General features: G+C 44.6%; 1 protein-coding gene and 1 long non-coding RNA gene across 10 annotated transcripts in view; both read left to right on the top strand.

Annotated features, from left to right (window-relative positions):
* The window catches only part of LOC135907090 (Kv channel-interacting protein 4-like), a 431449-nt gene that overhangs the window by 168775 nt on the left and 238594 nt on the right, over positions 1–24080 (top strand). For 2 of the 8 annotated variants that reach the window (XM_065438755.1, XM_070522691.1), the window contains exon 2: positions 14884–14987. The exons of 5 other annotated variants lie outside the window; for them this stretch is intronic. In XM_065438755.1, the coding sequence (XP_065294827.1) occupies positions 14912–14987 (76 nt within the window). In that variant the 5' untranslated portion in view covers positions 14884–14911. The remainder of the gene's footprint in view (positions 1–14883; positions 14988–24080) is intronic. One more of the 8 variants, XM_065438756.1, reaches the window with a different exon arrangement.
* On the top strand, positions 631–8097 carry LOC139047611 (uncharacterized). Of its 2 annotated transcripts, none has more exons than XR_011507258.1 (4): positions 631–1257; positions 2250–2354; positions 5064–5195; positions 7988–8097. It is a non-coding gene; the product is annotated as an uncharacterized lncRNA (long non-coding RNA). The 2 variants fall into 2 exon arrangements; XR_011507257.1 differs by having other exon boundaries at positions 633–1257; positions 5064–5208.

The following is a 24080-nucleotide window of genomic DNA, read 5'->3' as shown; positions in this document are numbered from 1 at the left end:
TCAAGACTCACCCACGAGTGTTTATGTAGCTATTTTGCATTGAACGCACGAATTATATGCGAGCTCAAAACTGTAAAGAGCAAGAGACAACTGTCGAAATTAGCAGTAACAACCTGCAGTGTCCCCGGTCACCGTTGTCTATTTCTGAATTTCTTATTAAATATGGATATCGGTACAGCAAAATTGATGTTCTAGCATTCCACGATGTACCTGTCGATGGTAACAACACTTTTGCGCATATAGAGATGCGGCAGTTGACGCGGTGAAGTGAAAGCGCATCTTGGCTTTTAAAATGTAAATGTAAGCAGCAACTCAGAAAAAGATTTATATTGCTGGCCTAGTAGAGGTGCGGGTGTGTTTGGCGTGGTGCGGTGGTAAGATGCTTGTCTCGGAATCGTGAGGTCCGCAGTTCGAATCCTGCGCGAAAGCTTTTTTTTTTTCTACTTTCTTTTTTTGTATTAATAATTTTTCTTATCCTTGAAGAGGTCTCTGTCAATTTTTAATCAAATATATTGATCAGAAGCTACAGAATTTTCGACTACAAGACGTCACACTACAGAGAACAGAACGACAGTCACAACGTCCCAAAATACGACAGACTGAAAATTTCCTGTTGTGTTATTCAAGTGGGTGAGACGTCTATAAGGCGTATGCGCACATTGCCGTCCTCTTCATTAAAAGCAACGTTGCTGAAACACGTCGTACAAGACGCTGTACGACTCGCATAACATCGAAATACAACGCCGTCACCATCCATGAGATCACCGAAAGCACGGTCGCTTTCGGTGGCGGCCTACAGATGGCAGCACAGGTAGCGCCGGTAAAGTTACAGGTGATATTATTTTGCCGTCTTCTGCCTTAGCTACATGTGAGTGCGCGCTGCATTGACGCCGTCCGATGCAGCTGTTTAATCGTATGTACGCTGTGCCGAGAGTAATTGTGGTGCATTTTGTATTCATTGAGAATCACAAAACCCCTGGGACCGCGTAATGTAGCCCGCAGTATCCTTCGTGTGGTGCGCCGATGTCGAAGGTATGAGCCTTCGCCACTTTCTTTGTTCCGGGCTCACGAAAAGGATCTCCTCTGGCACTCTCGCATCGTGTCACACTGTACGGAAGAATTTGGTGAAAATTGTGCTCTTACGTCCTGTAGTTGATCCGCAATTCAACAGTGTGTGCGCCGGAAGGACCGTTGGTGCAGTCGATGCCGCGGCACCTGTGACGCTAAAAGGAGCGTTTTCCAAGTACGCCTAGAAAGGTAAGTGCGGCGCTTGCGCGCATTCTTCCTGTCTATGGTTCGTGAAGTGTGCGTTCTTGTACGTATCGCAAGATCCGTACAACAACCGAATCCGAATGAGTAAAGCAGCAAGAATTATAAATGTGCTTTTCAAATGGTTGTTCTTCATGTCGCAGTGCACATTTAGCAAAAAGTTCCATGGAAATTGCCCTAAAACGTATTCATGTTACCAACAGCTCTATCTGTGGTTTATTTACTTTCACCTATGAAGCACGCTAGCGCGGGTGGTTCTTTGATCTAAATGGGCACAAAAATTCAAGCAAAGAAAGTTACTGCTTGTGTACATAATTTTTCATTGAGAAATGGTATAGGCATTTCCAGAAGTAGTACGTCGATGTGTCGTCTTCACAGCTAACAGCTGCGCGAGATAGCACCCGATTTCTTCGTCGACGCATGGCCAGATTTTCAGCTTGTATGGAAATTCGTCTGTTTATAGAGTGTCGTCAGATGACGTGTATTAGTGTCCTGTGTGTTTTCGTGTACTTGTAAAGGGTTCCGATCTTGCAGAGAAGCCGAAATTACAAAAGCAATGTTTCTTTTTAATCGAAAAATCTTTCTCTTTTCTGTGTTGTCTCTCCAGAAAAAGAGGTGGTCTGTTGAAATTTTGAGCGCATCGTCCTTTGGGAGCAGTGCTTTGTTGCGCCGCATAAACAAATTAGGTTTTGGAACGCTTTTCATGTCCTAAGGAATTTTTTGATAGTACAATTCACATTTCACGTTATACAGCTGTACGTTTGTGTGAACCTTTTCATAGTAGATTCATGTTTGCTACAGTTCGATTTACGTGTTATTTAACCGCCTGTGATGTTACGGTCAGATATTTGCACAACCAGTTGCAGCTTCATGTAACTGGTTGTATGAGACTTTTTTCAAAATATGACGTGATCTTTTTATATCACAAGTTTGCAGTTTCAGCAGAGATTACAATAAATTAAGCATTTATTATTGTTTAGGGATGGCAAGATTTTGTGAACCAGAGGCACCTCCAGATATGCACCTGCGGCACTTCTGCAGCCTCAACAGCACGGCAAAGTACCTGATGTGCATGCTGTGACAAGGTGTGTGCAAAGCAGTTGCTGCCACGTACACGAGCTGCAGATTTTGTTGGTATCATCCATGTTTGGAAACTCTCCTGAATTTTCCGTGGGTTTACAAATGTGGGCTCATTTTACAATTTTATGGATGTCACTTTAGAAAGACAATGAAGTTGTGTTGGTTAAGATATTTTAAATCTGTTGAGAGATTAAGGGCATGACATTGTTAAAATGCACGTAAAAATTAATTGTAATGGTACTTGTAATGGTTTATTATTAGCGATGCAATATCTCTAACGAGAACATCAGAGGGGCACTTGCTTTAGGGAAGTTTGGTCAGATAAATTCATGAAGCAGCGTAAAGCGGCAGCAGCATACACGCTGTAAAAGCTCTGTAATCTAAAGAAAAAACAAAGTTGTCAGTTACTGGTTTCAAGTTCACTGCTGCTTTTTGTGCTGCACGACAAGGTAAATAATGGTTGATAATGTGTGTGTGACGTAATAGTTCTGCGCAAACACACGAGGTGGAGAGAAGTTTTTATTAAAGTGAAAATCAGACATCGTAGCATTTGCTACAAAGGAAACCCGTATGTGTTCCTCAAAAGGAAAGCTGCACAGTTGAAGAAAAATTCGTCCTGGTCCGGGACTAGTCCCGGGACTACCACCTTTCCGAGGCAGCCACTGTACCATCTGAGATAACCAGGTGGCTAGCACATGGCAGGGCGAAGTCGAATTAGTTGACAACACGAAGCAAAGGCAAGGGTTTGACGTAATATTTTTTTCCCCTTTATTAATTACCTCTCTACACCTTGCGCGTTTCCGCAGAACTATTACGTCACACCCTTGCCTTTGCTTCATGTTGTCGACAAATTCGAATTCGCCCGGCCATCTGCTAGCCGCCTGGTTATCTTAGATTGTAAAGCGGCTGTCCCGGAAAGACGTAGGTCCCGGGTTTGAGTCCCGGACCTGGACGGTTTCTTTTTTTCAACTATGAGGCTTTCCTTTCGAGGAATCCGTACGGGTTTCTTTTGTAGCAATTGCTACGAGTGGGTGGATGTGCGATTTTCCCTTTATTAATAATGTGTGTGTGTATGCAACAATGGGGGTGCTGAGAGCAAGCTTTAAAATAATGTGTGTTATGTCCCCAACAAAGAATTTAGTGTCTGCAGCATTTTTACAAAATATTATGTTCACAGGTTGGCAGGTATGACATAATGTACAACAATAATGTACAACACTTTTGCTGTAGATGTCATATTCATAACGTCCCTTTTCTGTCTACTTGAATCGTATATTTAGAATTTGGCCCACCTTCAGTTTGATCAAGGTTCATAGGTAGCCCCCTCTGAAATAAATATAATTAGGAGCTATTGTAGATAAGCATGATATACCTACTCACTGTATTGTGACATATATTTTTAGGGACTGTGTTGTGAGGCATGCATATCCTTTTACCTGTATGTCTTGCAGCAGGTTGCCCGACAATAGCATAAATGCTCTGCCCACCTTTATTATTATGCTTTCATGTAGACATCTAACATCTGTGCCCACATAGACTCCATGTTCTTAATTACATTTTTCTGAGTATTCACTGTTGTGCATTACATTATTGTGTTACATTACTGTGCATTACATGTTTTCTTTGTTTTATTTTGGAGGGGCTATTCATTTCTATAATAGTACAGAGAATAGGACTTCAAAACAAAAAACCACGAAAGGTGGCTTAAAAGTGTATGATGCTTGGAATTCTACATTCCATCCCCTAAAGCGCTACCAGTAGTAAAACAATCCTAATTGTCTTTTTTATAAGCTAGCTGCCAGATACATAGTCCCATTATGAGAGTATGTTATTTTTTTTCTTTGGTCTGACTTGTTTTGTTGAATGTTCTCCTTGTTAGTTCAGAATTTGTTTTCTTGCCACCTCATGCAATACTCCAACTGGAGACTATGAGCTATGTGTACAATAAGTAAGTAAATTCCTAAAGCATGCAACAAACCATGCAGCATAGCATTTAAATGTTGCCAGTTTATAATGCTTCTCGAGTGCAGCGCAGCATGGAGCTTGAAGCTGATCTCTTCAGATATAAAAAAAAAATGCAGGTTATGAAAATATGGTCCTACAAACTGCTGGTTACGCATGTCAGTCAGCCTGTTGCAGTGGTCACAAGTGAGAATGTAACCAAAAGCTGGGCGTGCTCGGCCATTTTGCATATGGCACAGGATAGAGCTTCGCCTCTGCTATTGCTTCTCTTATAATAATGGCCTCCGAGTATACATGCCGAGTTATGCTTCTGGGGACACTTATTATTTAACCTTATCAGGTAATACCATTAGCCTTATGGGTGCTATAATGTTGCAGTGCCTGCAGGATGGCCAGCATTACAATACACATTAAAATTATTGTACAAGTCATGCAATGGTATCGAGATTGGCCCACCAAGTGACACCCTTTACTTACAGTATACCTGGGATCAGCCCAGCTCACTCAGTCAGGGAGACATCCATGCATAAGGGGAGGGGTGTAGCAAATAGAGGGCGTTCGATTAATCTTTCTCACATAGATAGCTCATACATATAATGTTTCTTAAATTGGATGCTTTGTTGCTCAAAATGAAGTTACTTATGTGCATAATGTCAGCAATGCGATCCTATTTATGCCTACCGAAAGTTGCTTTGTTCACTGCCACTTTTTATATTCTTTCGCTTGTTATTCTAAGCTCACTTGTTTTATAGCTGCTATAGGTGTGGCTGGACCTGGAGAAGAAGTGTAAGCAGACCATGCTATGTTGCTGATCTGCGCTGATCTCCACATCCAAGTTGGTCCCGTGACAGTTGGGCGCCATTGTGCCTTGCTTCATTGACAAGGTGATATAATACGGTGAGCTTGTACTTCAATATCGGTATTGAAAATTATGTTAAGGAAAAAGACAAGGATTGGTCTTTATGATAGATACACTCATGTTCTTTCTTTAAAGTGTTCTTTTGACACTGTTCTGCATGGACATATTTTTAGAGAATTATAACATTCCTTTATTGCAAAGTGCCACGGCGCTAGTTTATGCGTTAAACTAGCACTCTTTCACCAAAAAAAGCCGTATTTAGCACACAATTCACAAGGAAAGAAAGGAGGCAACAGGACAGAGTGCTACTAACAGTTCAGTATTATAGCTCGCACAGTAATATTGTGCAAAAGGTGAAAGGGGGAGAATAGGTCTGAATACATATTGTTCGCACAGAAACGAAAAGGACGCATCACATGGTGAGTGTGACACTTGTTTTACAATGATAAGAAGCAGTCTCACTGTCTAGTAATTCTCTGCATGGGGAGCTAGTGCTAGGTTCCTCGTCATACATATAAGAAAAGTTTCAGATATCTCTCCAGCGCTTTTGTCTTTTTATTTTGTCACGATCAAGCAGCTTTTAAACATAGGTGCATGTGCACCGAGAGTAGTGCACTACCACTGCTCACTGACCCACACATCAAGTTTGCTTGGTCACGCTGCCAGTCATTTATACATTTGCCGGTTTATCCGATGTAGCCTCTACTGCATGAAATAGTATGTGATAGACACTGCACCTGTGTACTGTACGTGCTTTCTTACATTATTTTTTTCAGAGATAGTGATGCAGGCCTTTTCATTATTTACATGCCTACACAACAAACGAAGCATTATCTGTGCTTAGAAAGAATTGTAGGAAAATCCAGCATGAGGCAACTGTTCTCAGCACGAAACAAACTTGATTCGTTGGTTTTCGTTCATTATTGCGATCACACTAAGGCAGACAAGCTTGTAGGCTGTGCTTCTGCAATTTGTACAGCACACTGACAGCACTGGTGTGGGCCTCATCTGTGGGCTGACTGATGGCACCTTCTACGGCGCAGACCACTTGTGTTGGGCGAGGCACCAATGTTGACGTTTGTTCCCTTGTGCAAAACAGCAGTCCTAGGTTTAGAGTAGTTGTAGGAAGACAAGGTAAACATAACTTCCATGGCTTGAGTGGGCTCATTTCTCTTGGGGCATCTAGCTTTTTTTCTTGCAACTGTGCAGAGGTGCTTCCCTAGAGTCAGCGGGAAAATGGCATAGAGTTGTGCATTCAGGAACTCCTTAACAATGATCTGCCGTAGTTAGGGCCTTGCGAAAATGCACTGTCTGCCAAGTGGTAGAAGGTGCATTATTCAGCCACAGATTTCCTGTTGGCATGATTGCACTCGTGCTGTCAGTAATTTCTTGGCTTGCCGAATTATCTTGAGGCCCCACGCTGATGATGCTACCGATGTCTTCGTGTGCAGATTTTCAGGATGAGGTTTTTTGCTTTGCAAATGTTGTTGAAAGGTAGGTGGTGCTTACAGGTAGCTATTTTAAATATTAGTGAAATGAATTGGCCCATCTTGCTTCGTCAAACATCGTCACGCCGACATCAGTTGCACAAACAAAAAACCTGGCCTACTTGCAGCGTCGTGCACGAAGAAACAAACAAATCAGCTGCTGGATTGTCTTGGCATCGCATACTAAGCTGAGACCGGAACTGCTGTAGCTACAAACCAGGCAGAAACGATGATGATGAGCAGGGATTTGTAGTAGCGCCACTTCGTGGGGCACCAAGGAGGCTTCGTTCAAAACAAAAATGGCGTTCAGCAAGTAGAACCATGCCACGGTGAGAGTCTGTGCATGGTGCTCTCGATCAAGTTGGCTCAAGGAGTGTCCGAAAAATCAGACGAGAGGTTGCAAGGCGTCCTAATTTTCGGAAGTTGTTATATATTATGGTCCATGGGGAGAATGGCGGTGCCGTGAAGCAGACCGAGTAATCATGTCCGGAAAATCAGTCGGCGACTGTACCTATACCTATGTGTCTATGTATACCTAGGTGCAACAGTGTTTGCTATGATCTGTGCCAGAATTGCTGTTGCCCGTAGATGCCCAACATGTCGGGTGTCAAATTGTAAAATACCTTGCAAAAGTGATCTACGGAAAAATACCGCTTCTGCTATATTTCGCTTTTGCAAGATATTTAGCGGCTGCTGTCACCTACCTTAAAAGGCTTTATATGGTCTTCGCATGGCCAGGGCCTTCTACTTTTGTGAGTTTACTTATCTCGAAATTTACCCCGGTTTTTATAACTTCAAGTTGGCGGGATCCCTAGTCTCCTTTAACATGTACCCAATAGACCTTACATAGGGGTTTTGGCATTTCTCTGCCATCTAAATGCAGCCATTGTGGCTGGGATTCAATCTCATGCCCTCTGCCTGAGCAGCGCAAAGTCAAAGCCAGTACACTACGGTATTTTGCTGGCAGACGGGTTTAGTTTCTGAATAATTTATTATCTCAACCTGTCGGTGTTGTTTTTAAAGGTATTTCATGTTTGTATTCTGTTGCTTCAATACTAGTAATTATTGTTAATCAAACGATGTGTCCATCTTTTTCCTATAAGACTTGCTTCAATCTCCTGCTAATTATGGCAGCTTATTCTCCCACAGTAATCCATGTTCCCTTGAAACATAGGCAGTGCATGAAACCACATATTTTTCAATAAGATGTATTCGTTATCTTCTATAACCGGAATGCTGAACCTTTCTTATTTGTGAGAACATAGGCAAATTTGCCTATGTGCTAACCTGTTGCATGAGTCAAGATAAATTATTGGCTTTACTTTTTCAGGTGCCCTGCTCGCTCGCACCCAAGCAACCCACTCCAGCGGTCTTCTCTCGGCAGACTGGATGCATCGAAATACCGTTAGAAGGTCCAATAAACAGTGCTTGAGACATTTATGACATGCTTTTATTTAGGCCGGAGGACTTCAGGCTTAATGAAAGCTCAAGTGGGTGTACAGAAATACCTACGTAAAGTATACTTGTCTTTTTCACTTACAAGTACATGCCAATACTTTGCCTGACATTTTTCACCCCAAAATTACACTTTACTGTGGATTTGTGTACAAACCATTACAGCAAGAAGCACTGCATTAAGACGAGTACAAGTAATCGAACATATACTAAACTAGCAAGAATTACATTTGCATGCTTGTAGTATAAATATGAAAAGGAGGTACAATCTTCTTCAGGGTGCATTTTCTTGTAGGTCATACATAGAGAACGTACTCGTGGGTCATACAAAACTTGTTCATAATGTATCACATCAGTGTTGGTAGTGCTAATCAATTTATGCCGAAAATTGTGTTCATCTTCGTGTCAAGCAATGTACCAGGCAAACCTACATATGAAAGTGGCTTCTTGTTGCGAACCTAATGCAGATCTACTTCTCTTCAATGCTGATCGCAAATACACAAGTGCACAAAATATGTGTAAAGAGTAAATTATATTAAGCAACATCAATCCATTCTGAAAGGACCTGGTATGAATGTAGCAAAAAATAGGTCTGAACAGGGGCAAACAGGTCTGGGTTAGATAGGACGGGATTAAACGGGTCAGGATTAAACAGGATTTAAACGGGTCAGGATTAAACAGGATTTAAACGGGTCAGGTTTAAACAGGATTTAAACGGGTCAGGTTTAAACAGGAACAAACGGGATTTAAACAGGTCAGGACTGAACAGGATCAAACGGGGTCCCGTTCCATAACCCTATTTGATGAAACCCGTTTGAAAACAAATAGGATTTTCTAGTAGGGTAGCTCTATAAAATGTTCTTTGTCAAACCTGGGTTTTGTGTAGAGGGTTTCCAAGGCGTGATTAAGGCGTGGTAAACAGAGCACACTTGGAAATTGGTCGGTTATGTTGATTTGTACTATAAAAGCCTTAGGGGGATAAAGCAGGTTTGTCAGTGCATGGTCGATGAGAGTACTCGAGTTCGAGACGCACCTTGTAGGTAGTCGTAACAAAGACTCGATACCGAATCCATGACAGATGCTAATGTATTTTCTGCTGTAAGCGCAGTCCTCATCAGGAATATTGATATTTATGCCTCCCATGATAACCATGTTCTTGTGTTCATTCGAAACAGTGTGCAAAATTTAATCTAGAGCACAGCAAAACGTGTTTGCACTAGAGCTCGGTGATCGGTCGATGCAGCCAAGTACAGTGCTTTTTTCACCGGTATTGAAACATGAATTATTGATTTCAATCCATACTGCTTCGCAATCGGGCATACTAAGATTTAAATCTAGCGTGCGTTTATTCTCTATATCTTCAGAAATAAAGATTGCGGAACCGCCGTGGTTGGATGACACGCGATGACAGTATTCTGGAGTGTATGATGGAAATGAATACAAATTCTTATCGCTATCACTTAACCATGTCTCTGTTACGCAAACCAGTGAACACGAAATATTGATCGATGATAACAGCAGGTGAAATTCATCATAGTGTTTTTTCAGACTTCTTGCATTGAAATCGATAGCTGAGCAGCTGGGATTTGACAACAACGATGCCAGTTCGTTTGATTCAACGTAAGCTATGTTTGAAGAAGCGAAGTGCTATTACTCATGGTTAGTGAAAATCGTCAGATCTGCCTCGTTTCGAATTCGAAAAACCCTGCTGTCAGTGTTCTTCGTTGCCTTGATTAGGCAGTCGTCAGTCCATAGGAACTGCCATTGATTTTCTTTTTTCAAAGATAGAGCTTGCGAAAATATCTTTTTGTTTTCCTGTGTCGGATGGCCGTTGACGTAAATCGCCTTTGACTCAGTTCCATGAACGCCTATGTCGCGAGTCTGTAGACGCGCCTTACGCGCCTTGCTTACAAATTCTCCATTCTTTGCCCTCGAGGTGAACCTTGCGATTACATTTTTCGTGCTTGAGACAGATGGCACTCGATATGCCATTTCGATGTCGTGCCTCGATACCAGGCAGTGAATTTTACTTACAACAGCCTGAAGAATCGCCACACAGTCTTCGCCTTCAGTGCAGGGTACACCCTTTAGTTCAACATTATTTTTGCGTGAGTATTGCTCTAGCTCACTTACTTTCTGTTCCAAGGTTGCGTTTCTAGTGGTAAGTGCAAAGTTCGTAATCTTCAGGTGCTCGTTCTCAAACTTCAGTTCCTAAACAGTTTCATTTAGGTAAGCCAGGCTCCCCTGGAATTCCTCCAAGTCTTTCTTGAAGTTACTAACAAACGTTTTTGGTTCAGTGGCCATCATCGATTTAACGCTCGCCAGAACTTGTTGAGCCACCGTAGCCAGGTTTCCCTGCAGAACACTTTCTGGCGCATCAAGGCGCTTCGCTAGTTCAGCATTTGAGGGCATGATGCATACAAAGCAGCGAGACAAAAACTGTAATAGTGGCAGCGGTTGCGATATGCAAGAGTTAGGAAAACATGAAAACCAATTTTCAGCAGGATTGCCAGAGGCTCCCTCGTGCATGCTCGCAACCGCTGCCACCTTACTAAATATAGTCCAATTTCGTTAATTTAAACTCCATGTAAAATTCTTGAACATATATAACAGAAGCATATTTTGGAATTTTTCGATAAGTATAATATTTTGTCACGACCTCAACAAGCATTCAGGAAAGGGTTATCTACTTGCACTCAGTAATTGCCGTACATGATTTCGCTGATGCTATAAATTCTGGAAAACAGATTTATGCTATCTTTATGAATTTCGCTGTAGCTTTTGATAAATTCTGTCACGGTGAACTGCTGTTTGAATTAAATGTAATATTTAAAATCTCTCAGCTTCTCAATTGGGTTTCTGCTTATCCCTCAAATCGAAAATAGTACGTTTCCTTTAATGATCGCCGTTCTCAAACAGCACCAGTTGACTCTGGTGTCCCTCAGGGCTCGGGCCTTTGTTTATTTTATTTTTTTAATGAGATAATACAAGACATACCACTAATAGTTAAGTTATGTGTAAATGACCACATCCTTTATTCGGAAATTGAAACCAAGCTAGATCAAATTCGCTTGAACAACGCACTTCAAAGGGTTATTCATTGGTGTTATAAATGGCAAAAGTCTTATACCCCTGACACACGGGCACTCTAAAGTCCTTTAGGTAAGGGGACATCTACCGTAAAGGCGTTCAAGTGCAGTGACACACGACAAAGGAGTATCTCCTTTACGGCAAAGTTCCTTTTCGGGAAAGGAGATCGCGCAACTACTTTTCGAGCGAAAAAGGAGTTACTCTCGCACACAGCGTGCACAACTCGTCAACAGAAGGAAACATGCCACACAACTACGGTGCCCATAGGTATTTTTTTTTACCTTGTGAAAATCTTTTAACTGTTAGCGGTACTACAATTTGTCGAATAGTGAAGATTTCCTCTAGCTATACTCTCAAACGCTCGCATAACGTCGCTAGTTCCACCATGTTGAATTCCGGCAGTGTCGACGGCGTTTGCTGCGCGCATGTGGTGTGTTCAAGTCGCGAGATGGAGACTGCACAATCAGCGCCCGCAGGAAACACCCAGAAGAAACCACAGTTGTTGGAATAACATACTGAACAAAACGCGTTACGCCCGCGCGCACCAAGGAAGGGACGACAGAAACGTGGGCATCACCAGAATAAACAGCACGCACAGCAAAACACCGGCTGCACATAGTTGCTCGACCAAGTTAAGTGGCTGCTAACAATGCAAAAACGCGAATAAAATAAATGACTACACGCATTATTAGCCATCAACAATGAAATAAATATATTTTTCGGTTCTACAGCAGCTAAGTGTAATTGAATACGCAGCTTTTTAGGAATGTTTTCTCTCGTGCGGCTTTAACAGCCAGCGCCATTTTTCTTGCGGCGTTCATCTGAGGAACTACCTAAAGAAGTTCAGTGCGGTGCCGTGTGTCATCGGCGCAACTCCTTTCTGCAAAGGGTCCTTCAGAGTAGCAAAAGGGGTTTACTGGAAAGGACTTTACTTTTGTCCGTGTGTCAGGGGTATTAATCCTCAGCAGAGAGTTTATATGAAAACTTCCCATAAATGTAATCCTCTTCATTTCACATATTCAGCTTGTAACACTTTTCTGTTGGAAGCGGCGCACTGCCTTGGTCTTTGGATTTCACGTGAACTTAACTATCTCGGCGAAATACATAAACGCTGTAATTAGCTCATGTACCTATAAGCTCTTTTCTCTAAGACTAACTCTCAAACTTTCTGCTCCCGCTGATCGCTGTTTAAGGCAATTGTTCAACCAGCTTTAGAATGCGCACCTATAATTTCGTACCGGTACACTCAGAAACACGTTAACCAAATTTTTTTTAAATGCGAAAGAGAGCGGGAAGATTTATTTTTAACAGCTCTGCGCTAACTTTAATCACATCTTTATTAGCAAAAGCCAGCCACCCAACCCTAATACAAGATAAATCGTGTGCTGGGATTGAAATTCGTGTTTAACTTAATTAAAGGTTGTTTTAATGTAAACATATCGCAGGTGATTTCTTTTTCTAACGAATGTGCCAGAAGGCAGAGACATGCTTTGACCATAACTCCTTTTCCATTCGAAAGAACACTTTTAAGTACTCGTTTTCTTCCTAGGAAAATAACTGCATGGAATATACTTACTAATTAGGTCGTATCGCAACCATCCTTTATCTTTTTCTTGCTGCAGACCTACAGCAGTGACTTGTCTCACATGCCGCGCTAAGCTTAATATATGCGCTTGTGCTTCGTTCCAGTACAGCATTGTGGTTCCATTGCCAACTTATGTACTTCCCTTCCATGTATTTCTTTTATTGTTACAATTTTTTCCCAATTTGCAAAACCCAACAAATGTAACTCCACTCAATGAAAGCTCGAAGTCGGAGTTGCAGTATTTATACAGAAATAAATATGTAAGAAATGCGAGGACAAGGACAAACAGTTGCCACGCAGCAGCTGGGTTCTTGCCCCTTATCCTTAGCATGCAAGGCATAAACAAGCAGAAAATTGTTCTATCAATGTTTCATTCGTGTCCCAATTCCATCTGCCCTGTGGCAGTGGTATCACACGTGTTACGCTCAGTTAGTCATGTTTTAATTATTTCATGAAAGTTATAAAACTAAAGGCGACGAACAAATACCATAAAGATTAGCCCGGTACATTTACAAAGCGGGATGTCAGTATGATATCAAGTTCTTTTGCAATTGCTGCAAGTGTTTATTTTTTTCTATATGGCTCTGTTTTAAGCTAAGAATATTTCGTACCTTTTAACGTTTGTCCCTGCAGCACGTGTAAGTTAACCGCAATGTAAAGCCTTTAAACAAACACACTGAAGCGTACAATAATATTTGTATGGTCTGCATTCGTATTTCATCTCGAATAAATATGAACCTTATACTGAGAAATTTGTATCCTTTCTTAAACCACGTGAAATATAGCCGAAAGATAATCTGAAAACATAATGAAAATGAATGTGGTGAATGTAATAACAAAAATAAGTGTGGAATTGTGCGCTATGCATAGTTTCAAATAACACTACGTAGGGTAGACATGCAGATGTGTCTGTTGTTGTACATGATGCTAAAATACACCCCTCTGGCGCTACAGCGTCGTTAGAGACTTTTTCTGCTGCGAGCCAAACATGCAATTAGACACCTCTGCATGGTTCATAAACTTATTCCTCTCGTATAAAGTGTCGGCCTCGGCAACCAGAAATCTACAAGAAAACTTGGTTCGTGCAGTGTTGCCATTTCGTGAGATTTAAGTAGTGCCTTTGGCTATATGAGAAAACGATGGCACAGAAGATGCCGGACGCTGCAGGCCTTAGTAAGCTTTGCAGCAACTGTGTCAAAAAAGATCCTTTCTTTTTCCTCCTGGCAAGTTGCCTTAGCTAACTCAAGCCATAAGATGAGGAGACAAGAAGATGAGAATTGAAACCTGCATAAGGAGCATAAGTAGTCTACCCTAACCCCACTTTCATCTGCGATTTGCTCGTAAACAGTAGAATGGCAATTTCCACAGCATTCTACCGACATTTCTCTTCAGCTCAGATGCGAAAGAAAATCAGCGTGAATTACGGGCACGATGCCTCCGGCACGTGTGCTCACCAACTATTTACGCGAGTGTGTCATCGTGCATACAGAGTGATTTATGTTGCTTGTTGTGGTGCACGCAAAATTGACGCCCCACTTCTCGCGCTTGCTTCAAACCCTTGCGGAATCAGGGAAGGTTTGCCGAAAGAGCTTAGGGTACCACATGGTTTCTAATTACTTCAATGCTTTCATTATCAATATATAGCTAGGTTCCTGCGAGTATCAATGATGTTTATTCCGAAAAGTTCCGAAAGGCAAGTATTTAGCGGGAGCCTCCATGCCTGCTGCGGAAGCACTAAGATTGCAAATCTTTGTGACGAGTATAGAATCAAGCTGCTCGATCTTATGTTGTCCATTGCGGTTGATTGTTTATTTTCAATTTCTCGCTCATAACAGCGCAATAAAGGCATCGCAAATTTCTGTGCCTAATGCTTCAAAATCTTTCTCCGATGACGTGTGTTCGTCCAGCCTACACATTCAATTTCCACCTGCCCCTTTCTGCAGAGCAGGGGAAGGCATCTGGCCGCTTTTCCTTAGGCACTGGTCGCGTAGACAAAGCAGCGTGTAGGGGCGAGCGCGTGCATCACTAATGCTGCAGACTTCGAGTACGGAGGCTGCATTTGTGACGCCCTCTCTTTTGTCTTTGCGCGAAAGCAGTGCGGCGGCAGTCGTCAGGTGACTCACCATGATTGCGATGACTATGGATACCCTGGCCATTTGGTCGTCACGCAAGAAGAAAGAAAACCAGGGTAAGAGTGCAGGTCAGTACGCCTTGGCAGCACCAGTACACGCACCGCACCCTGCAAGCAGCCGTCGATCAAGCTGTCACACTGCCGCCTCACTGCACTGCACTCTTCGAACCCTGCCTCAGTAGAGCATTTTAGCATGTTCGCCAACTTCCTACGGTCTGGGATTTACCGAGTTTCCGGACGAGTTTACCGGAACAACAACAATGGTAGCAAAATATTGGGACGCTTCGTCGAACCACATAACTTTACCGACACGTTTGGTGTCCCGCTAGTCTTCTAGTAAAAAAAAATATATTTTAAAAGGCAGCGTATACACGATTACGCCGCTGCTGAAAATTCGCATCACCAGCAAAGTACAATACAGCTGCTCCCTGCAATAACTGCTCTGCCTTTGTATAGCCTAGCCTAGAGCCACTAGGATGCGCCACCAACACGATCGATTTCATTCACACCTCTGATAAACCAGTAATCCGAACACAGTAAAAAGTTTACCGACACACCAAAGCCTCCAAATCTTCCTCTCAATTCGCTACTCACGATGCCGACGTTGTTGCCAGCACTCGCCAATTTGAATGGAATTCTGGGGATTTTACGTGACAAAAGCACGCTTTGATAATGGACACGTTGCAAGTGCTAGGCGGCGCCCCGTCTTTCCTACCTCTAGCGCCATCTTACGAATAGTTGCGCGAATGCGGTAGGATTACTAACGGCGTCAGCAGCTCGCGCTGCGTGTTTGGCGCCCTGTCAAACGGTAGCGATGGCGCGAAACAAGGTGCCGATATTAATTTTAACCGGGTTTCGGGATATACAAGATCTTCATAGCTTTTTTCGTGAAAAAAAAATTAGAGAAAGGAAGTCGTCTATTTGAAGTGGGGCACGTCGCCGACGTGAGGGAAGTGTTGAACTCGCACTGATCGGAAGTGACTGCTAGGTTTATTCCGCAAACCAAAAATAATGCGCCAGCGAGATGCGTGAAGCTCAGCGTAAGTTACTTCGTTATCTACGGTGTGGACGCATGAAATTATAGGCGACATTGATTCTTGAAGATCGGCGACAACAGACAAATCCTAGCGGGGAGCTGACAATATTGCCGTGCTGGCATCGCAGGGAAGTGCAAGCACGCCGCGGTATTTGCCCTGTACATGCAGGACGGCAAATACGAATCCAAAACATCTCATCCAAGAACGTGGGGCATGCGAACGACTCGTAAGACCTACCAGAGATATTCTAACGTTGCTCTCTCCAAACACAAAAAGAGGGGATGAACTTACTAGTTGTGTTAGACTACGCTGGGAAAATATTTTCGCCCAAGTCACTCGAAGTGCGATACTTTTATGTTGCGATTTTTCAGTGCGTGCAAAGAAGGTTCCAATAAACCACGTTGTCAAAAATTTTGGTGATCTCAACTGCCCCTTCGTTGATATGCTGGGCGCAGAAGGGTGCATGCCAGCTCAGCCGGCTGCAACCCCTCCTCAAATCTCTCAGCAAGCCCTAGCGCCGTTTGAATGGGAGAGGATTGGGAAAGAGTTCCACAGCTTTACTGCGGTACAGTGTGGGAACAAACTACTTTGTTTGCTGCATATCCTGGTACGCAATGCAGGCAGTGGCGGTGCAGGGGGGGGGGGGGGAGGGAGTCATATACGTCTGAAGACACACGGAAATTGTTGATATCCTCGCCTTCCTCGAATAAACCCGGGGAAGGGGGGGGTGACAGAAGACCTATGGGCCCCGGGTGCCAGACGACCTAGCTACGCCACTGACTGCAAGTGTCCCGTTGCTGCCATCATTGCTGTAAAAGCAAAGAATTCAGCGTTATAACGCACTTGGCATAACGCCGGAACATAAAACAGCTTATGCCGTCGGACGAGCGCTATCCAATGTTGACGCCGTTCTGCTTCATACGGTCGGCTTGGAAACCTGTAAAACTTTGTTCCTCGTGAGTTGGCGTACGTGCTGTTGCAGCCCACTACTCAACAGCTCGGGTTGCACTTCGGCATTGTTCAGAAAAGGCAACAGCTACGCGCGAAACAGTCCACATACAGGCTTTCCGAACGCAAGCGGGCCGATCGTATCCTGCCGGTTCCGCGCTCGCCGCCGCGAGGGGCGCCCTAGTAGGCGCGGGAACTACGTTCACAACCTGCCTATGAGGCACGCCGTACGGCGGGACTCCAGAGTAATTTTGACCAGCAGGGGATCCTTAACGTGCCCCTAATGTACTGGACACGGGCGTTTGTGAATTTTGCCCCATTGAGATGCGGCCACCGCGGCCAGGATTTGATCCCGCTACCTCGTGCTTAGCAGCGCAACACCATAGCCGCTAAGTCACCGCGGTGGGTTCGACAATTTCGCAATTGGCTGCAGTATATAATAAGCACGTTAAACGTGGCAAGTGTTGATGACTTGGTCGTGCGTTCAACTTCAAAAATGTAATGCACGTTTACTCAAGTGTAAAATAAACGCGAGTGGACGTGCCCGAGTCTGGTTAATATCATGAAGGGAAGCTAATACTTTCTCTATTCACTGTCTTTTGGAGAATCTTCGTGTTGACGCCATTATCGGGTGGGGAGTGACAGAATAAGCTACAGCAAGTCAATTTAATGTATAATAGCTTCACGCTTTGCGGCGAACAAAAAGCATACCGCTGCAGTAACCCAACCGTCGCAGAAAATTTAGTGCTTACATATGAAACCTGAGATTTCTCTGCCAAATTTTAAGATCGTCATACACAAGATCTTGCATGTCATTTCTTTTTCGCCGGAAGAGAAAGTATTTTGGATACACCTATGGTATAACATCTACTTTAAAAAAGTGTATTTTTTTCTTGTGTTTTATTAGTTTAATTCATTTGGCAAACATCGAATTTAGATGGTCATTCTTCGTTGCAGCTATATAATACTGCAACCGTATTGTTATCTGTACTTTCAAGGAGAGCCAGGCTCACGCTGCCAAGAATACACTAGTGTCGTCATCGCAGAGCGTGCATTTATTATTCCTGCACAATAACGTGGTTATAGATGATTGATAAAAGGAAAGCGCTAAGATTCCGCCATTTACCCGCTGTGGTGGCTAAGAGGATACGGCGTAGTGCAGATGAGCACCACGCCGTGGTTTCGAGTTCCTGCTGCGGAGGGAGTATTTTTTGGGGGGCGGAATGTAAGAAAGGTCCATAATTTCGGCGCACCTTAAAAAAGATTAGATGGTCCGAAATGAAATGCATACATTCAATACATAGCGATACTTACAAGATGCTGTAGAGTACCGGTACGTTGAACACCACATTTTTTTTTAGGTACCGCCATTTGTGAGATAAACGAATGAGCTACCTGCATCAATAATATAGTGGTTTGTCCCACATAACTTGAGCATAAGTTTTAAAATAGAAAGGCACTCTAGACGCGAGTTGAACCAAATGCATAATGTTATCACTCGCCTACAGTTACCCAAGCTATTTTTATTTTCCTCTTAACTAAAGAATTAGTTATGTTGAATTATTCACCTATTTAAGTATTGGCTGCAGACCCCAAGTGTGGTACGCAAAGTTGTAGAGCACCATGAGAAACCTTTTAATAAATTATTTCCAACGCGATATATCTCACGGAGTCCTTTTTTGCGTGTTCCAAAGAAAGCCCGCGAAATTTGAAAAAAAAATACCACGTGATGGCGCGCTTGCACACTGTTATTCTGCTGCTCTCAAGCGTGCGATGGATGAACAAGGTCGGATGCCGCGATACTGGCCTGCGACAGGGCGTTATGCCTGGTGTAGGTTTCTGGGCATGCGGCTCTTATCGCATGACGGTGAAAATGCGTGCTGCTGGCCGAGCGTTGCCACTGTCAACACTATTTCACATTTTTAGCACTGCGCTATGACAATACGTACGCAGCACTTCACGCAGCAAAACCAACTCCTAGGCCATTGAAAAGTACAGCCTTCCGCTGGTCGCCTGTGACGCTGCCATTCTGGGAAACTCTTTTGTCTCGCGCTCTTCCGAAGAAAAAAGAACCACGAGAGCAGCCCGCAAGGCTCCCCACCTACGCTCGCAAGAATCGGATGCGTGAGGACGCAGCGGCCGCGTACGCATCGCGTACCGTTCGTGTTGCGTTCTGCACATGAGCAATCTGCAGAAAGTAGCGAAATTACGTACGCAACGCCGTTTCGTACGCTAGGTAGGCAGTAGTAAAACTGTCTATTATAGAGGAGTCGATGCCCCAGGGGTCAGGCCGTTCCGTCTTTTGCTTCGGTGCCCTATTTCTTTCAAGAAGAAAAAAAAAAACTACACTTCAATACAACACGACTTCCACGCGCGAGGACATCAGTGTCATTTGTCGATTACAATTGCTTTGATGACCGTTATCGTCAGTATAGTTCCATGAGTATTTCGTCTCCCACCGTTTGTTTCACTGCAATGTACCTGTCACGTTTGCCAACTATTTTGATTTCATGGATGGATGGATGGATGGATGTTATGAGCGTCCCCTTTGGAACGGGGCGGTGGGTTGCGCCACCAAGCTCTTGCTACTATACTGCCTAATATTGACACGTGTACTTATATTTAACAGGCGACCACGTTTCGCCGCCTAACAAATGTTATCGCACAGCGCGGGACGCGTCTGCATGTATCCGAAGTTTCTGGAAAGTTATCGATGCTTCTATCCGCTGTGTTGTCGCCGAACCTTGTGTTATCTGATTTCATCGCGTGACTCGAATGTTGTAGAACTTTGTGGAAGGCATGCGGGTCCGAACGATTAGTCTGGAACATTCGATGACTGCTGTATAAAAGCTGACGCACTTCACCCGCTGATCAGATTTCCGACGATCGCCGACCGTGTTCGCCGCTATCGTTGTGCTATAAGTGTAGCCTGTTTTTGTGGGCACAGGTTCGCCCAATAAAAGCTAGTTTTGTATTCCACCGTATTCTTGCTTTCTTCACCGTCACTACCCCGTGACATCTGGTGGAGGTGATGTCACGGGGTACTGTCACGGGTATTGACACGTGTACTTATATTTAACAGGCGAACACGTTTCGTCGCCTAACAAATGTTATCGCACAGCGCGGGACGCGTCTGCATGTATCCGAAGTTTCTGGAAAGTTATCGATGCTTCTATCCGCTGTGTTGTCGCCGAACCTTGTGTTATCTGATTTCATCCTGACCGCCGACGTCGCCCGTTACGTCAAGACATGCCGAGACTGTCAACGACGCAAGACACAACCGACAAGGCCAGCAGTATTACTACAGCCGATCGAACCTCCTCGCCGACCATTCCAGCAGATTGGGATGGATTTGTTGGGGCCGTTTCCGATATCAACATCCGGGAATAAGTGGATCGTCGTGGCGACGGACTATCTCACCCGCTTTGCTGAAACTAAAGCTCTACCAAAAGGCAGCGCAGCCGAAGTGGCGAAATTTTTTGTCGAGAACATCCTGCTGCGACATGGTGCCCCAGAAGTCCTCATCACCGACAAAGGAACGGCTTTTACAGCAGAGCTCACCAAGCCATTCTGCAGTACAGCCAGACAAGCCACAGGAGGACAACTGCCTACCATCCGCAGACGAATGGTCTCACGGAGCGCCTGAACAAGACCCTCGCCGACATGCTAGCAATGTACGTCGACGTCGAACACAAGACGTGGGATGCGGTCCTGCCGTACGTAACCTTTGCGTACAACACGGCGGTGCAAGAAACAACACAGATCACGCCATTCAAGCTGGTTGACGGCAGGAACACGACGACGACGCTTGACGCCATGCTGCCGCACGTAACTGACGAAGAGAATATTGACGTCGCTAGCTATCTCCAGCGCGCCGAAGAAGCCCGACAGCTCGCCCGCCTGCGAATCAAAAGCCAGCAGAGGACCGACAGCCAACACTACAACCTCCGACGACGCTTCGTCGAGTACCAGCCTGGCGACCGTGTTTGGGTCTGGACCCCAATACGCCGACGAGGACCCAGTGAGAAACTACTCCGACGATATTTCGGACCCTACAAGGTCATCCGACGTATTGGCGCACTGGACTATGAGGTCGTACCAGACGGCATTTCGCATTCACAGCGGCGCCGCGCACGATCTGAAGTGGTCCACGTGGTGCGCCTTAAACCCTTTTACGGACGCTGACGAACTTCGTTATTTTTGTTTTCTTTGCTACGAGTGCTTTTGTTTATTAACTTCGTTTGTTTGCAGCATCGGGTCGATGCTTTTTAAGAGGGGGGTATTGACACGTGTACTTATATTTAACAGGCGACCATGTTTCGCCGCCTAACAAATGTTATCGCACAGCGCGGGACGCGTCTGCATGTATCTGAAGTTTCTGGAAAGTTATCGATGCTTCTATCCGCTGTGTTGTCGCCGAACCTTGTGTTATCTGATTTCATCGCTTGACTCGAATGTTGTAGAACTTTGTGGAAGGCATGCGGGTCCGAACGATTAGTCTGGAACATTCGATGACTGCTGTATAAAAGCCGACGCACTTCACCACAGCTAGTTTTGTATGTTACAATATTCTACCTAGGTTAAACAAGGAAAAAAGACACAAAAAACACTATGAACTACCACGCCCAAATTTTCTGATCTCCTATTGCGAACTGTGCTTTTGTACGTCTCCGTCTTTTGTCGTTTCCCTACTTTTCTTCCACCAATCCTCCAGTCGCCTGTTACTAATGTCTATTGCGGACATGTTTGCTTTACCACTGCTCCCTCTGAACCCAAGGGCTTCAAGGAGACCAGTGGTGCCTAAATCGACCGCTGGGTAGACGTCTTCACGTTCAAATAAAACATGCTCCGTAGTTTCCCTAGCTTTACCACAGCAAGCACATGCTTCTTCTTCCTTCTTATATCTCGCTTTATAGGTGCGTGTTCTAAGGTATCCTGATCTCGCTTCTAAAAGTAATGAGCTTCCCTTTGAGTTATCATAAATGGTTTCTTTCCGGATTTCGTTTTTTCCTCTTTAGTAGTTACTCATGGCAGGTTTCTTTTCCATTGCGGCCACCCATGAGATTAATTCAGCTTCTCTGACTTTCCGCTTGACCTTTGTTGTTGTGTTGTCCACCCTACAGGCTGTATACTTGCTGGCAAGCTTCCTAGTTCTTTTCCTCCACTGTGAATCAATGTTTTTCCTGTACAGATACCTGAACACTCTCCCGGCCCATTTACTTTCTTCCATATTCCATATTAGTGTTGTATATGCTGCCATCTAGTGAAAGCGGGGAGACATATTTCCCCGTGACTGCGCGTGGTTGGAGACCTGGCAGCGCGGGCTCTTCTTCTTCCTGAGAAAGAACACGTCTGAGATACCATTAAACGTTTGCGTATGTGGCTCCTCGTCTGGCCGTCTCGCTCTTCCTTCCCGGCTGCAACATGGTGTCAGAAGAACAGGTTCTGCCAGCGGACATCGGCTCCTATTCCTCCTCCGTGCGATAGACGATGCCAGCAAGGAGGCGCCGGTGAGCTGCTCCCTACACGCACATCTCGGTACTCAAGCAACGCGACCCCTTAACGTTCGAGGCCATGACGTCATTCGTAGTTCAACCACCGGACGCCTTCACCTTCTCCTCGCTGAACGAGTGGCCGAAGTGGAAACAAAGATTTGAACGTTTCCGAAGCTCTTCAGGTTTGTGCGTTAAGCCTGAGAAGCATAAAGTAAACGCGCTACTCTACTTCATGGGTGAGCGAGCTGAGGAAATCTACGCCACTTCATTTTCATTTAATTTCATTTTATTACCTTAAAGGCCCCAATAAATGGAGCGTTACATAAGGGGTTGCAAGAATAAAAATACATAGTCACAATAAAAGGAAGTGTTTTACATTTTCAATGAACGTCGATGGGCACATAATGACAGGAACGTCGTTACAAAGGCCGTTCCAGTCTGCAGCTGTGCGAGGACTCTTTTGCTCTCTTTGAAGACACCTCCAAGACATTCAACGCAGTCGTGGAGCAGTTCGACAAATACTTTATCCCTTGACGCAACGTAATCTTTGAATGAGCCAGATTCAACACCAGAGTGCAACAAGACGATGAGTCGGCCGAAGATTTCGTTACTGCACTTCACACACTTTCGAAAGACTGCGAGTTCGGCGGTCTTCGAGAAGAGTTTGTGCGAGACCACCTCGTAGTTGGGATAAAAGATAAGCAGCTATCCGCCAGGATACAACTCGACGCAGACCTCACTCTTAAGAAGGCTCTTGAGTCCGTCCGCCAGATCGAGAGCGTCCATCAGCAACAAGTCGAGCTCCGCCAGGAAGTGCCATGTGTGAACAAAGTTGCGTCTGTTCCCCAATCCACTTGGGGTACTTCGAAACACGGCAAAAGCGGCAGCTATTCACGTGAGGGAAACAAGCCATCTTCATCTTCCGGTAAAAACAGCATGCAGAAACCAAGCCGGTGGTGCCGTCAAGAGCGTCACCCTCGTAATATGTGCCCAGGACGCTCGCCAGTCTGCATGAATTGCCGGGAAAAGGGTCATTAAGCCTCCGTATGCATGTCGTGACGCCTCGATTGTGTCGAAATGCAACAAGTCAATTTAGAAACACGATTCCTCGGAGTAACCAAGATGTTAGATGCTGGAACGCGGGAGGCAACAGTTCTGGTTCATGGTCAGCCAGTAGATTTCAAAATTGACACTGGCGCCGACGAAAGAGTCCTCCTGAAGCAAATATTCCAGACGCTCAAGCACAGACCTTTTCTCTCAGCTCCTCCTTGCCAGCTACATGGTCCAGACGGAAGCCTTCATCCAGCCGCAGGAGTGGCAAAACTCGAGCTCATCTACCGCGACCGTACGACTACCCAGGATGTCTACGTCTTAGATGAGGTCCACACTTCGCTGCTAGGCAAGCCAGCGATCAAAGAACACCAGATGTTGACATTTGTAAACGCCATTGCTGAGAAAGTGAATACGAAAGAAGAATTTCCAGCGTTGTTCCAGGGACTCGGCAAGCTGCACAAGGAACACCGAATTTAGCTGCAAGCAGCAGCGAAACCTTTCGCTCTCAGCTCTCCCAGTCGCATCCTAATTCCTTTATACGAAAGGACAAAGCTGAAAATAGAAAGAATGCAGAAACTCGGCGTCATATCACCTGTTGATGAGCCCGCTGAGTGGTGTGCACCAATGGT

This window comes from Dermacentor albipictus, chromosome 7 (genome assembly GCF_038994185.2).
Source record: "Dermacentor albipictus isolate Rhodes 1998 colony chromosome 7, USDA_Dalb.pri_finalv2, whole genome shotgun sequence".
NCBI classification, from domain to species: Eukaryota; Metazoa; Arthropoda; class Arachnida; order Ixodida; family Ixodidae; genus Dermacentor; species Dermacentor albipictus.
This window is presented reverse-complemented; position numbering and strand designations above follow the sequence as displayed.